The sequence below is a fragment of the Amblyomma americanum genome, chromosome 4 (genome assembly GCF_052857255.1).
Source record: "Amblyomma americanum isolate KBUSLIRL-KWMA chromosome 4, ASM5285725v1, whole genome shotgun sequence".
Classification (NCBI taxonomy): domain Eukaryota; kingdom Metazoa; phylum Arthropoda; class Arachnida; order Ixodida; family Ixodidae; genus Amblyomma; species Amblyomma americanum.
In genome coordinates, this window is record NC_135500.1 from 205,857,402 (window position 1) to 205,870,498 (window position 13,097).

At 50.7% G+C, this 13,097-nt stretch overlaps 2 protein-coding genes across 5 annotated transcripts in view; one reads left to right on the top strand and one right to left on the bottom strand.

Annotated features, from left to right (window-relative positions):
* LOC144129167 (LETM1 domain-containing protein 1) overlaps positions 1–13,097 on the top strand; it is a 369,791-nt gene that overhangs the window by 40,460 nt on the left and 316,234 nt on the right. The gene's annotated exons all lie outside the window — the stretch shown is intronic.
* Positions 1–13,097, bottom strand: part of LOC144129163 (glycoprotein 3-alpha-L-fucosyltransferase A-like) — a 113,706-nt gene that overhangs the window by 10,863 nt on the left and 89,746 nt on the right. For 3 of the 4 annotated variants that reach the window (XM_077663120.1, XM_077663117.1, XM_077663119.1), the window contains exons 2-5: positions 10,381–10,473; positions 8,894–9,199; positions 5,059–5,269; positions 3,087–3,315 (exon numbers count right to left, since the gene is read on the bottom strand). In XM_077663120.1, coding sequence (XP_077519246.1) covers positions 3,087–3,315; positions 5,059–5,269; positions 8,894–9,133 — 680 coding nt within the window. In that variant the 5' untranslated portion in view covers positions 9,134–9,199; positions 10,381–10,473. The remainder of the gene's footprint in view (positions 1–3,086; positions 3,316–5,058; positions 5,270–8,893; positions 9,200–10,380; positions 10,474–13,097) is intronic. The other variant, XM_077663118.1, reaches the window with a different exon arrangement.

Consider the following 13,097-nt stretch of genomic DNA (forward strand, 5'->3'; position numbering starts at 1 on the left):
TTTTTGTCTTAATTTCTGTTGAACTAATTTCATGCAGTCATTAAAGGGTATATCTACTTTTTTTATTTCCTTGCCCCGAGCTTGAGCGGCACACAAATCTGCTCTCTCATTTCCTTTTATTCCGACGTGGCTCGGGACCCAGCAGAGGGACCCACTGTGCATACTTTTATGCCCGAGCCCGCATTCCGCTGGCATCCGTGGAAGCCAGCGCCGTGCGCCTGCCATTGCGCGAAGCCAGCCCGGACTATCGGACATGTCGCGGCTTGCAGCATGGTTCATCCAGGCTCGCCTTGACGTTGCCTCGGCGGGAACAACTGATTTCTATGTACGATCTTCTTCGTCCTGTGAGCATCCTGTGAGAGTGTGCTGTCACTTTCGGGTTGTTGGTCGTCGCTGATGCGACTGCTGTATAGCAGGCTTACAATGATCGCATTATATTCCTCTCTGCCGCGCACTGAACAGAAATGTAGAAGCGCATGTCAGGTTTCTTTAAAATGCGTATAATTAAAGCGCAATTTCACTTTCATTCTTGATTTGTGCAGATGCAAGCATCATGAAACACACTATTAGGGTGTCGTCAATTGTTTCTCTCTAAAACATGAGCGGGAAGCATATTTTACTTTTTCCGATCAACTTTTCTCTATGCGCATGATCCCCTTTAATGTCTTTTCAAATTATGCGCAGGATAAAAATAAACTTCGTTCTTTGGTGCGAATTAAGTGTTTCCTCTCATGCGGCTGTTACGCCTCTACATTCCAACGCGCACCCGCAAGTCTTCATTGCCGTGCAGTGAAGCACGCGTGTTGCTGCGCCTGCTGGTCGAGGAGCCGGTTCAGAAAGCTAGCTTTAGAGGAGCACTGAGGGCATTTACGTCGTTTTTATTCTCAGTGGAGAAACGAAACAAAAAGTTGAAAAAAGAATACGTCAGCGCGATAAAGTCAAGGGTCCCTTTCAGCGGAAAACGCGATGTCGGCGGCGGCGGCGGCGTGAGAGAAAAATTCCCAGAGAAGCAACCCAGGTGGCAGGCTGGTCACCTAGGTTATGTAACCCTGTGATGTCATCACAAACTGCCCACCGAATTGTGAAAAAAACTGCCCACCGTGGCAGGTGGCAGTTAAATTAAAGACTGGTCGCGAGAGGTTGCTTGGGAACAGCAACCTGGCTCTCACAAGCACCGCCAGTAGCAGCACTTGCCATCGCAGGGCAGTGGCAGGGAAAGGCAGTGGTGCAGCGTTTAAGCTCTGCACCACTGTGCCAAGAGTAGTATGAGGACTTCCATGGACTTATGAATGTAAAGTAGAGACTGTACAATTCCGCATACATCGACATTAAGTCATCATTGTTATGGCGTCATACCGTTAAGGCGAAGCTCAAGTTTGGTTTGGTTTGGTTTATAGGGGTTTAACGTCCCAAAGCGACTCAGGCTATGAGGGACGCCGTAGTGAAGAGCTCCGGAAATTTCGACCACCTGGCGTTCTTTAACGTGCACTGACATCGCACAGCACACGGGCCTCTAGAATTTTGCCTCCATCGAAATTCGACCGCCGCGGCCGGGATCGAACCCACGTCTTTCGGGCCGGCAGCCGAGCGCCATAACCACTCAGCCACCGCGGCGGTTCTCGAAGCTCAAGTGTGTATCAGGATATTGCGGGCGGCTTGATGGTTGTTTGGCGCCGAAATTATAACTAATCGGGCCAACCTGCCCACCACCGCACTCTCAGTAAGTTTTTTTTTTTTGTGGGGGGGGGGGGGGGACAAATTTCTCCATCCCGCGTGCGAGAGAGCTTCGGACTGCTGACTAGCGGTAGGGGTCACGCCTGATGATCCACTGACCGGAGGCATGAGGCATAGACAAGTTCCGTAACAAACCCTTTACTCAGGTAAACATCAACGAGGAAACGTTACAAAACTCACGCTAGCAAAATAGCGTCAGTACACAGGCGTGATTTAAATAAACACAGGGTGAGGACGCAAACAAACTATTAACATGGAGAGGGAAACATCAGGGCGATAACTACACAGCATCGTTACGATAAAGAAGGTATACTGTACAAAAGAATAAGACGAGAACCAGCGAGCGACATAAAGAAAAAGAGTTCAAGAGAGCGGGGAGAAACGGTGGCTTAGCTGCGGGATGGCAGGATCCGGTCGCAAGGAGCGTCGGCTCGTCGCGGGGTTGATGGGGTGTCGCGGATACGGGCAAACTTAAACCACGCGTCTTCGGGGCCGCCGTCACCGCGTTCTATGCGTCAGAAGCCCAGCCTATAAGCTCGCTTGCCCACCACTTCCATGGCTAGCCTCGCGCATGTCCGCACGCACCGACTTCTCCAGGCCAACTGCTTGGCTCGCGGTTTTCCCGCCGCCGCGTTCTCCTCGTGGCAGACCAGAAAAAGCTATTCAGGCGCCGCGCACAAACGGGACGCAGAGATTGAAAGAAAAAAAAACACGAAGAAATGATGAAGGAACGCGAGAGAAAGCCCCGATGCTAACAAGTATCGTATGCGACGGTCGCGAAGGGTGACATGGCATGGCGTGGGTTCGTCTTGGCTTCGGATCCCACCGGCGGGATGGTTGTTTTTTCTTCTGCTTTATAATTAATTGTGTTTAAGCGACACTCTGCTCAATGCGTAATGCGCAACGCTTCCAATTAACCCAGTTTCAAGGAAAGGGTTAATTGGAAAGATATGAGAGAGGCCTTTGTCCTGCAGTGGGTTTAGTCAGGCTGATGATGATGATTCGGAGTGCAGGAACCTTACGCGCGCAGTCACAAGGTTTTATGTGGCAACGGTGCACGTATTCCGCAGCGTTGTGACGTCATGCTCAGCAGAGCAGCTTACCTGTATTCATGGTGGAAGGTAGAGCGAAAAGAACAAGGACCACAGGAAGAAGCAAGACACGACACGAGCGCTTCTTCCTGTGGTCCTTGTTCTTTTCGCGCTACCTTTCACCATGAATCAAATTCAACACGTTACCTTTCACCATGAATCAAATTCAACACGCTACCTTTCACCATGAATCAAATGCAACACGCTACCTTTCACCATGAATCAAGTTCACCTCGCCCAACTTTCCACCTTACTACTGACCTGTAAGTCGCCGTCCAGTTGAAGACGTTCCTAAAGTTGAGGAATGACTGCGTGTGGTAGGGACACTCGAGCAGATACAGGATCCACACTTGGTTCCAGGGGCGCCGGTACTTTGGCGCCACGAAGCGGTCCTTGAACAGAACTGCATCCGCATCCGGCGCCTCATCCTGTGACGTCACGATCTCGCAAGTGTCCACGGGACACTTGTCGCGCAGGAACACCTCGCGCCCTGCACATGGTGCGGCCCCAGAGACGACACAGTCCGTTCGAAAATTTCTTAGAGCTCATCTCATTGCCGCATAGTTGCGTAATGATGGCGAGCAGCGGACAACGCATCAGGGGATAAGCGTTTTACATTACTGTACGTTTAATTAAGAGAACATTACTCTAGGGGGAAGAAAACAAGATAAATTGTCGGACAAGGCTTGGCCACCGCACACATAAGTTACGTTTTTTCCGACGTCTTAGGGGAATTCTCTAAAATGGAGCAGATTTGTGATAACGGAGTAATTACTCATTAGCATCCACACAAGTGTAGCCATTAGGCTGCAAAGAAAAGCTACACAGCTTCCATAGAAACTTCGTAGTTAGAAGAAAAATTCGTCCTGGACCTGGTTCGTCCTGGTTCGAATGAGGTAGCCGAGACGACTAGCATTGGGCGAGAACGAATTCATCAACAATTCCAATTCCACGCTACGTTTTACACTATCCGTACTCGCAACTATGCATCCGTTTTTGCGTCTGTAGACACCTAGCATTCATGACAAGAAACGAGCAATAAATCTTGGCATCTAAAGTAAATTTTTAGGAAAAGCATGCATACGGCGAGAAAAAAATAAGCACAGCTGAATAATTACCTTTAGCTCCATTATTTTTGATTCAATAAAGAAAGTAATAAAGCCACACACGGCCATAAGAGCGCGCGATAGCTTCGCTCTGAAGGATCCGTCGTCCGCGGCAGAATGAATATTTTATAGATATCCACAACCATTCCACAAGACCAATGGACCTTGTATATGTCGAATGTGTACTCGTACGAACGCTTAGGGGTCAGTATTCATGTGTTGAGCAATAATGTAATAGAGAAGTGTCAAAGTGCTAAATTACCTTCATACTTTTCTGGTGCTAGCCTTTTAACCAACGTCACCACGTAAAGGCAAGAACTTTGCTCACGCAGTCACGAGTTCACAGCTTGCAGTTTCAAGAATAGTACTAGTTTCTTCGCACTACACGACACTTTCATTTTTTTACCCTCGTGACTATCATCGACTAATCCGCAAATAATCTTTAGTCACTAATAATGATCACGAATTTGAAAGATACTGCCTCAATAACTGCTAGTTTCATAGAAAAAATCGCTTAGTACTTAAGTGCAATCGCGAGGAGGAAATACTGGTAACAGCCTTTCAAAGGCTACGAAGCGCGGTCGTCAAACCCACGCCACTTGCCGGGACCTCTTTGTTTACTAATATTTGCGTAATGAGCACGTGGCGACAAAGTACCGATAACTAATCCCTGTAGATAAAGATTTCTTCTGGGTGGAGGCTCGCAGGCGGGTATAGAGGCAAAAGGAATAAACACGAATTTTTGTCCGGGTTGCGTTATGCTGGTTCAATTCCCAAGCTCCGACTGCTGTTGTAAGTTACATGGGTGAAAACCACAAATACATTCAACCTTTCAGTTTACGCGTGGCTGGTTAACCTTGGCATCTAGTGTATAATATGCGCAGGTAAATCAGGTATTAAAGGGAACAGCCAGTATTCGCAAACGAAAGAATTCCGTTGTTACTTCTACACTGATGTCACGCAGGCATTATCTGTCTAGACGAAAACGGTTTAGAACGGAAGAAAAAATGCGCTTTTCACTGATGCTGATAAAGAAATCACTGCTTGAATACTGATTACATGTTTCATTTTGTATAGGAGCTACCGATAGGGCGCAATGCGTATTAATGCGTATCGAGGTGCCTCACCCCTGGGCAGATCCCCCCAGCCTCCGAGTCCGCGCATGAGCAGGATCTTCTTGATGCGCGTGCCGTTGCGCTTGTAGTCCTCAGGCACGAACATCAGCTGCTGCTCGATGCGGTCTCCGGAGTCCTCGTGCGGCCACAGGCTTCCCGTGTCCCCCGGAAGAGGGCGCCGCCGCCCGCCACGCATGTACCACGGCCGCTCGGCTTGGCCCTGCTGCGAAGACGCGGGACCGGAGGGGCTTCGTCACGACGCGCCCCCCAACCATCTCTCGCCAGGCGTGCTGACGGACGCCTTCCAGAGCCCCACGAAAACGGGATTCTTTTCCACATCCGCGCACATTTTGGCAGAACGTTTCAGACTGCCGCCATGTTGCGGCACACCCTCGACGCCGTGTTGCGTTGTTGGGGGTCAAGGCAAATAAGGCGGAATCATGAAGATTGTTGCACGCACACACGCACTTCATCGCAGTCAACAACCAGTGTCCACATAAAAAAAGCAATATAAGGCATCGTAAATAGAAAACTTAATACACCAACGTTTTAATGTCTATGGTACCATCAAGTGCACACAGATGTCAAAACACCTCCCCTTTGGACTGTTGCGACTAATGAGCAGGCGCAGAAAGCCAGTACTAACACTACCGCCCTGCTAGCACCAGTGGCACACAACAGTCAAATGAGCACACGCCCAGGCAGTATACGTATTGGAAAGATATGTAGTGCTGGCCATGCCGGTCACCTGCATTGCGGTGCTCCGAATGCTCTCTCTCTCTCCGGTCCATTTCTCGCTATCCCTCTTATCTGTGCTTCGCCTCCCTATGTTCTCGCCTGTGCCTTCTAACGCGACAGCGTTAAGTAACCCGTGCCGCAGAAAAGACAGCGTCGTCGTCGGCATCCGTTGACGGAAAAATCCCCAGAGAAGCAACCTAGGTGACAGGTGGGCCACCTAGGCCACGTGGCCTTGTGACATCATCACAACCTGCGCAGCGGATTGTGAGCAAACTGTCCACTATGGCAGGTGGCAATTAAATTAGAGGTTGGTCGCGAGAGGTCGCTTGGGAAACGCAACCTAGGTCCCACAAATACCACCGGTGGCAGCACCGGCCATCACAGGGCAGTGTCGCATAGCTTAGCCGCTGCACCACAGCGGCAGGAGTGGTATGAAGACTCCCAGGGATCCATGAATGTAAAATTGAGAATTCCCGATTCCGAATACATGAGCACGAACCCTATAACGCTATCGCGTCATACCCTTAAGGCGGAGCGTAAGTGTCCCCTCCAATTTCCATTTCCGCCGGTCGCAGCACGGGTGCTTAAGGTATTAGATATCAGTTGCCGCGGCTGGCACCCATTCTCTCCTTCAGTTTTTATTTTTATTTTTGAGTCAAACCCCTACTACCGCAACCGCCTCCACCGAGCTCGCGATCTCAAATGCAGGATAATTACTCCATACCGTTCCCGCATAGCGCCCTGGACAGCACGCTGGTCGCCCTCAAACCTGTCATGTGGGACAAGAAGGTTTCCAAGCAAATACAAAAACAACCTGTAATGAAAGCTGCGAGGTTTTCATGGCCGCATTCCAGATTTTGTTTTTCACATGACGGAGGCCTGGAGCGCCACGCGTGGATCCAAGCAAGTGCGTGTCTGCCTCAGGTTGCGCTGCAGTTCACGTTAATGACACCTGGCGCAGTGAATTCATTTCCCGAAAGGCACGAAATGCGCACAGCTGGCATACAACGATGCGAAATTTTCTGCCACCATTTCTTTTCTTGCGCACGTTTTATGGGGCCACGTTGGTGCCCCATGTGCTGGAAATGCAGCCGGCAATGCATGAGAGAACATTTTTACGAAGATAGCGGTATAGAACACCTCATTCGGGATGCACAGCGTCGCATTCAAGAGTCATCACCAAAAACTCTATAGAGACAATGAGACAGTTATCCAGACAGGCCTCGACCGTGCAGAACCGGGAGCGGGTGTCCAATAAAACGTTATCAGCAGTCATGCGATACAAGGTGGCATGAGTGTGGGAGCTCCATGAAGTCTCGGAGGTGTTTCAGAGGAAATAATTTTAGGTGCACGCCATTAGGTTTTCCATACGCTGGGAAGCAGTCCAGCTGAGTGTGCAGCGAGTTAATGCAGAAATAATTATAGTGCGCTGCCACTTATAGCGGCCATTACCCGCATTTAGCCGTTGTGCGTGTGTGTTCTGTGGCAGACTGCTTACCTGCCCACCGAACGGTGGGCAACCTGTCTAGGTAGGAGTAGTAGGCAACCTTCCCAGGTTGCCCTAGGAAGGTTGCCCCCGACCGTGGCGGCCGCGTTTCGATGGAGGCGAAACGCAAAAGGCGCCCGTGTGCTGTGCGATGTCAGCGCACGTTAAAGATCGCCAGGTGGTCGAAATTTACCCAGAGCCCTCCGCTACGGCACTTCTGCATTTCTTCTTTCAGTCCCTTCTTTACGCATTCCCTTACGGCGCGGTTCGGGTGTCCAACGATATATGTGAGACAGTTACTGCGTCACTTCGTTTCCTGGAAACAAATGTTCATTTTCAAATTACGCAAATCGACCATCATTTTTTTCCCACGGACCCGCATCCCGTAAACATTTGTCCCCGGCTGTGCAGCCTTTGTCGTAAGTAAAGAGTCCAAGAGATTTGCATATGAGCACCATGGTGAGATTTTTGAAGCATCCCTGTAAATCCTAAACTTTCGGAAGTGTCAGGACGAACGCTCTTGTCATCTCCGAGAGATGTGGAACGCTGGAGTATAAAGCGCCACAGAGGATGGCCCAGAAACGAACCCATTGGACTCAATACTTTTGACAAAGGCTGAACATGACGACAGATGGTGCATTCTCAAGAGCTTGCAGCCGCGGGATAAGCACACTGAGCAGCCATCGTCGGCAGAGCATTTGCAGGGCTAATCCGACCATCAGCTAACAACATCCTCAACCTACCCACCGCCTTGACCCATAGGGTGCGGACCAACCTGAGTGACAATCTCTTTGGCCGCCAAGTCATGCTATACAAGGTGGCATGTGTGTGGACGCTTCGAGAAGTCGCGGAGGTGTTTCAGAGGAAATGATTTTAGATGCACATCATTGGATTCTCCATACGCTGTATCTCTCTAGGGAAGCGACGTTAGCAGCCGCATAGAAGTACAATCAGTGAACTGCATAAGCCAAGGCCACTACTCTGGATTAAACTCCGGCCAGCAGGCTTATGGTTTATGGAGGTTTAACGTCCCAGAGCGACTCAGGCTATGAGGGACGCTGTAGTGAAGGGCTCCGGAAATTTCTGTCACCTGGGGTCCTTTAACATGCACTGGCATCGCGCAGTACGCGGACCTATAAAATTTCGCCTCCATCGAAATGTGACCGCCTCGGCCGGGATCGAGTCCGCGTCCTTCAGGTCAGCAGCCGAGCACCATAACCACTGAGCCACCTCGGCGGCTCCGGTCGGTAGGCGAGAACCCCCCAGTGCAGTACACACCTGTGCACTGCAGGCAAACGGGCGACGAAGTTACTGAGGAACACAAAGAAAAACAGAGTGTGAACCGCTCACTTGCAAGCGTCTCCTCAGTCTGTGTTTCCTCGTAACATTGTAGCGCCTGTTCCCGAACATGAGGCGCCAGTTGGCCCAAGTCTCAGTCTTAGTGGTCGGTGTACACTGTGTTGACCATTCTGACTGCTCTGTGCGTAACATTCGGGGGCAAGGCCCACAGACGACATGGACTAACAGCGTCGTTCATGCTCTTAGGCTCCTTATATACTTTCCGCAGCGCAGTCAAGACCGGCCTGGAGCAACTGGCCCGAATAATGTTGAGTACATACTGACCTCTTTGCCCCGTGCCGAGTTCCTGGCCGCCCCCGCAGGTAGCGCGCCGGGCGGCGGGACCTGTCCCGAGAGCGGCTGCTGGTCGGGGCGCAGTCCGACAGCGTTGAGGGCATCGCGCGCGTCGGGCACCCCGGGCGCCTGCTGCTGCTCCCGCAGGCCGATCAGCAGCACGGTGCAGCAGCTGAGGCCGGCGGCCCAGGCGAGCAGCCGCCGCAGCCGGAGCTTCTTGGCCGGAAACATGCTACGCCATGACCAGGCGCCCCAGCACTGCGGCGGCGTCGACTGCTGGAGGTGGCCGTGCAGCGGCTGCGCAGGAGGTTAACTCGCTCTCGAGCAAGTGACGCAGTGAAACAACACCTGCCACGAACTACGTCGAGTTCGCGCTATCCTTTCGTTCGGCGGCGCGGCAATATTTTTCACCATTTTGGACGGGATGAGTAGAGGACAGATGGCGACGGCGTATCCGGAACCAACGGAGTGCGCTAGCGTGGATTCCGGCGTACAATGCTTTGCGGCCCGCTCGCGTGCAGCCAGATGCGGACGGAAATGTAGGATGAAGCGGAGTGAACGAAGGGCCTGCACACCGGCGCACGTGTGGCACAAAATTTTTTAGCAAAGGCAGCTTTTTTTTTCTCTCTTGTTCTGTCTGTGCCAGTTTGTTTTGCGAGTATACGTTCCAGCGTTCACTTATTAGCATCAGTTGACTGTTAATTCCTTTACACCAGATGCGTTAATCTTTTGTTCACGCTTCTTCTGTCCTGCTAATAACTCGGTGTCCGTGTTTTCCAATCTGCGTTTTTTTCGTACCAGCGCTGTTTATATTTCAGTTCTTGAAGGTCACCACGCCATACAATTATCAAAATTGCGTAAGCAAAGTAGACCTTAAGATGATCACGACGTTCAAACTTGCCAACAGCACTATACGTCCTTCATAGCGTTAATATTGACTGTCAAGTCAATTTCATTCTTGCTTTCTGCATTCAACCCTTGGTCGGAAATATGCCGGTCACCGGGTGTGCGCTTGGTCACGTGGTTTATGGTTTATCGGGGTTTAACGTCCTAAAGCGACTCAGGCTATGAGGGACGGCGTAGTAAAGGACTGCGGAAATTTCGACCACCTGGGGTTCTTTTAACGTGCACTGACATCGCACAGTACACGGCCATCTCTAATTTCGTCTCCATCTAAATGTCACGTGGTTTAGTTATTGTAGCACCATAGAACTACAAGCTGTGGTAAGAACCACAGTTCACCTCAATCAAGAGAGATTCGGTGCTTCGCAGTCTACGCTAAGCGGACCACACTGCAAGGCAATGAACGAAATCTTGTGGTCTGTATACATTCGTGCATACGTACTGCGTACCGGAGAACTTATTTTGGCCTTTGTTACTGTTTCCTACTGTGCGTTTTCCCCCCGTACTACTGGAAGTGCTGCAGGCACTAAGTGCTATACGCACAGGCATACCAGTGGTACGTCAGCGGCGCTCACCTTGGAAGACGGCCGGTGGCCCGGTACCCATGTGCGGGACCTACGGGGACTGTGGCTCCCGGAGGACCGGAACCAGTGCCATTGGGCGGTCCTCTGTGTAATGAAAAAGAAAAAAAGCAAAGAGGACGCAGAGCCATTAGTGACTCAAACTGAATACCACTTGCGCGACTTCATTCAGGAACACTGTTCGAACTTTTGAGCAGCTGGTAGGACGAGCGCAGGGGCAGATGAGCTCGGAAAACGATGTTTTCATTTTTCTTGAATTGTTGTTTCTTTCACGTTAGCAGTAGTAGTTGACTACATTTAGCAATGTAACCTTGGCGTGTTACGTGTTAGAATAATAATAATCATTGGTTTTGGAGGGAAAGGAAATGGCGCAGTATCTGTCTCGTATATCGTTGGACACCTGAACCGCGCCGTAAGGGAAGGGATAAAGGAGGGAGTGAAAGAAGAAAGGAAGAAAGAGGTGCCGTAGTAAAGGGCTCCGGAATAATTTCGACCACCTGGGGATCTTTAACGCGCACTGACATCGCACAGCACACGGGCGCCTTAGCGTTTTTCCTCCATAAAAACGCAGCCGCCGCGGTCGGGTTCGAACCCGGGAACTCCGGATCAGTAGTCGAACGCCCTAACCACTGAGCCACCGCGGCGGGGCAAGAATCCAAAGATGGACACATGAGAAAAACTAACGCTTAGAATTTAATGAGAACGACTTGGACCTCTATTTCACTCTCCCTCTTATTTAAAATGCCAGCTGGCATCTACATACGCATTTTCACGGAAATAGCAGCGGGTGTAAAGGGACAAAAAGGCGATGCGAGTAGAATTGGCGATTTTAAAACTTATTGGACCTCATGCTAGCCACGGTGACATACGTGATGTGTGTGCACCAGCGAAGATTATTATTGCTGAGTTTTCTTGGTCGGCTTCACGTAATGAGAAGATAAGTGGGATATGCAAGACATCAATCACGACTTTCTGAGTTTACCTGAAGCAAAGTCCAAAGCAGAGTGACAGGTTGCTGGAAACGGGACATTTGAAAACAACGAGGTTTAAAAGTGCAAGCAAAACGCAAACGAAAAGAAAGAATGTAGGGGAACGCAAGGAGCAACGAACATGACAAAAACAAAATAATATTGGGCCCCGAACATTTCGACGTACGAGCTTTTCAAAAAGAGCACTATTTTTTTAAGATTGGCACCAGCTTCTGTGTCACACTTTGGCAGTCATAGCAAGCCGCGCTCTTCGCAGCTTGTTTAGCTTAGCCAGTACAAAGCGAGAATTCGGAGCTTTCACAGCCAGCACGGCATGTGCTGTCGAAACGCCCGAGTTCTCATGCCTGTTCAAGAGAACAAGAAAAAACCTGCGCTAACAGCTTCGATGGCGTTGATACTCTTGTCACTGCCTCTTGCACTGTCCTCCCTTGTTTGATTGATGATGATTATGGATTTCTATGGCGCAAGGGCATCAATGGCCAAAGAGCGCCATGGCACAAGGTATTTTCAATTACTCGAGGTGAAGTCAAAGACCCATTTTCCAAGCAGGAGGAGCATTTTTCAGGCCAGGAGAAAGCTTGTACCCATTGTATCACCGGTGGGTACCCGACGGCACTGGGGATCGAACCCCGCACCTCCCGCGTGCGAGGCGGGTGCCCAACCAATCGGCCACCACTGCAGTGTCTTCTCTTGTGGCCAAGCGAATGTCGCCGCTGGCACTTACATTAGGCATCACGAGAACACCCCTTCGAACCATGCCGCTGTCCTCCATATCAAGTAGTCAGCGCAGCTTCAAGTTGGGCACATCATTTCGCGTCTTGTGTGCGTGTGTGTACTTTTGACGCTCACTACGCAAGATGGGCATGCCGGTTCACAACAAGACTCGCTGGCCTGCCCGCCCCGCGCATTAGTCACCGACCACTGCCCTCCGGTACAGATCCGTTACCCACGGAAGGGGCCAGAAGGTAAGGAGAGAGCAGCAAGCCAAAAAAAAAAAACTGACCACGTTCGTCCTGGGCCAATGACGAAATCGACTGCCGTTTTCTTTCGCCCGTGACCTTATTCGTTTCTATTATATAGGGTGGAGGGGGACCCTCATAATAAACATGCGCAGGGCACGTAAGGGGTCGTTTGCTCTCGGCGCACGTGTGCCCTTAATACACGCTGCTGATTGCACGTGTGTCGCGTGCACGTGCTCTCTCTGCACACAGTTGTCGTGCTCCGGAGTTGTCCTCGGCAAACACCGCCGCCCGGGACCATCATCAGGGCGCGCGCAGTACACGTGGCACTCCCTTCCCAGTACACGCCTCCCTTGAGCCGAGTATCAAACATTCCCGTCGGTGCTGTAACGTGTACTCCTCCGTGCGTGCGCGCGTCCGACTGCAAACACTGCACATATACCTGCCCACCGATTCCGGGAATGGTGTTTGTACGACCCGAAAGCCATCTCCGGAACTGGGACCTTCTCTAACAGTGCAGTGAAGTGTGCGTCGGAAACCAATCGTTCGCGCTCTCACGCGAAGGGAAAATGTAACGGATCTGTTCCAAGTTCGAAGCAGTCTACAGCTCTTTCTGGCTTCCGATCAAGAATGCGCAGTTATGTGCAAGATTCATCGCGGGCTCTTACCACTAATGGTTTACTTTTCAAAGCTGCACTACCTCTGCGATTTAAGCGGCGAGGCCCAAACCAAGAGTGCTACATAGACGTAAAGTGATAAAAAC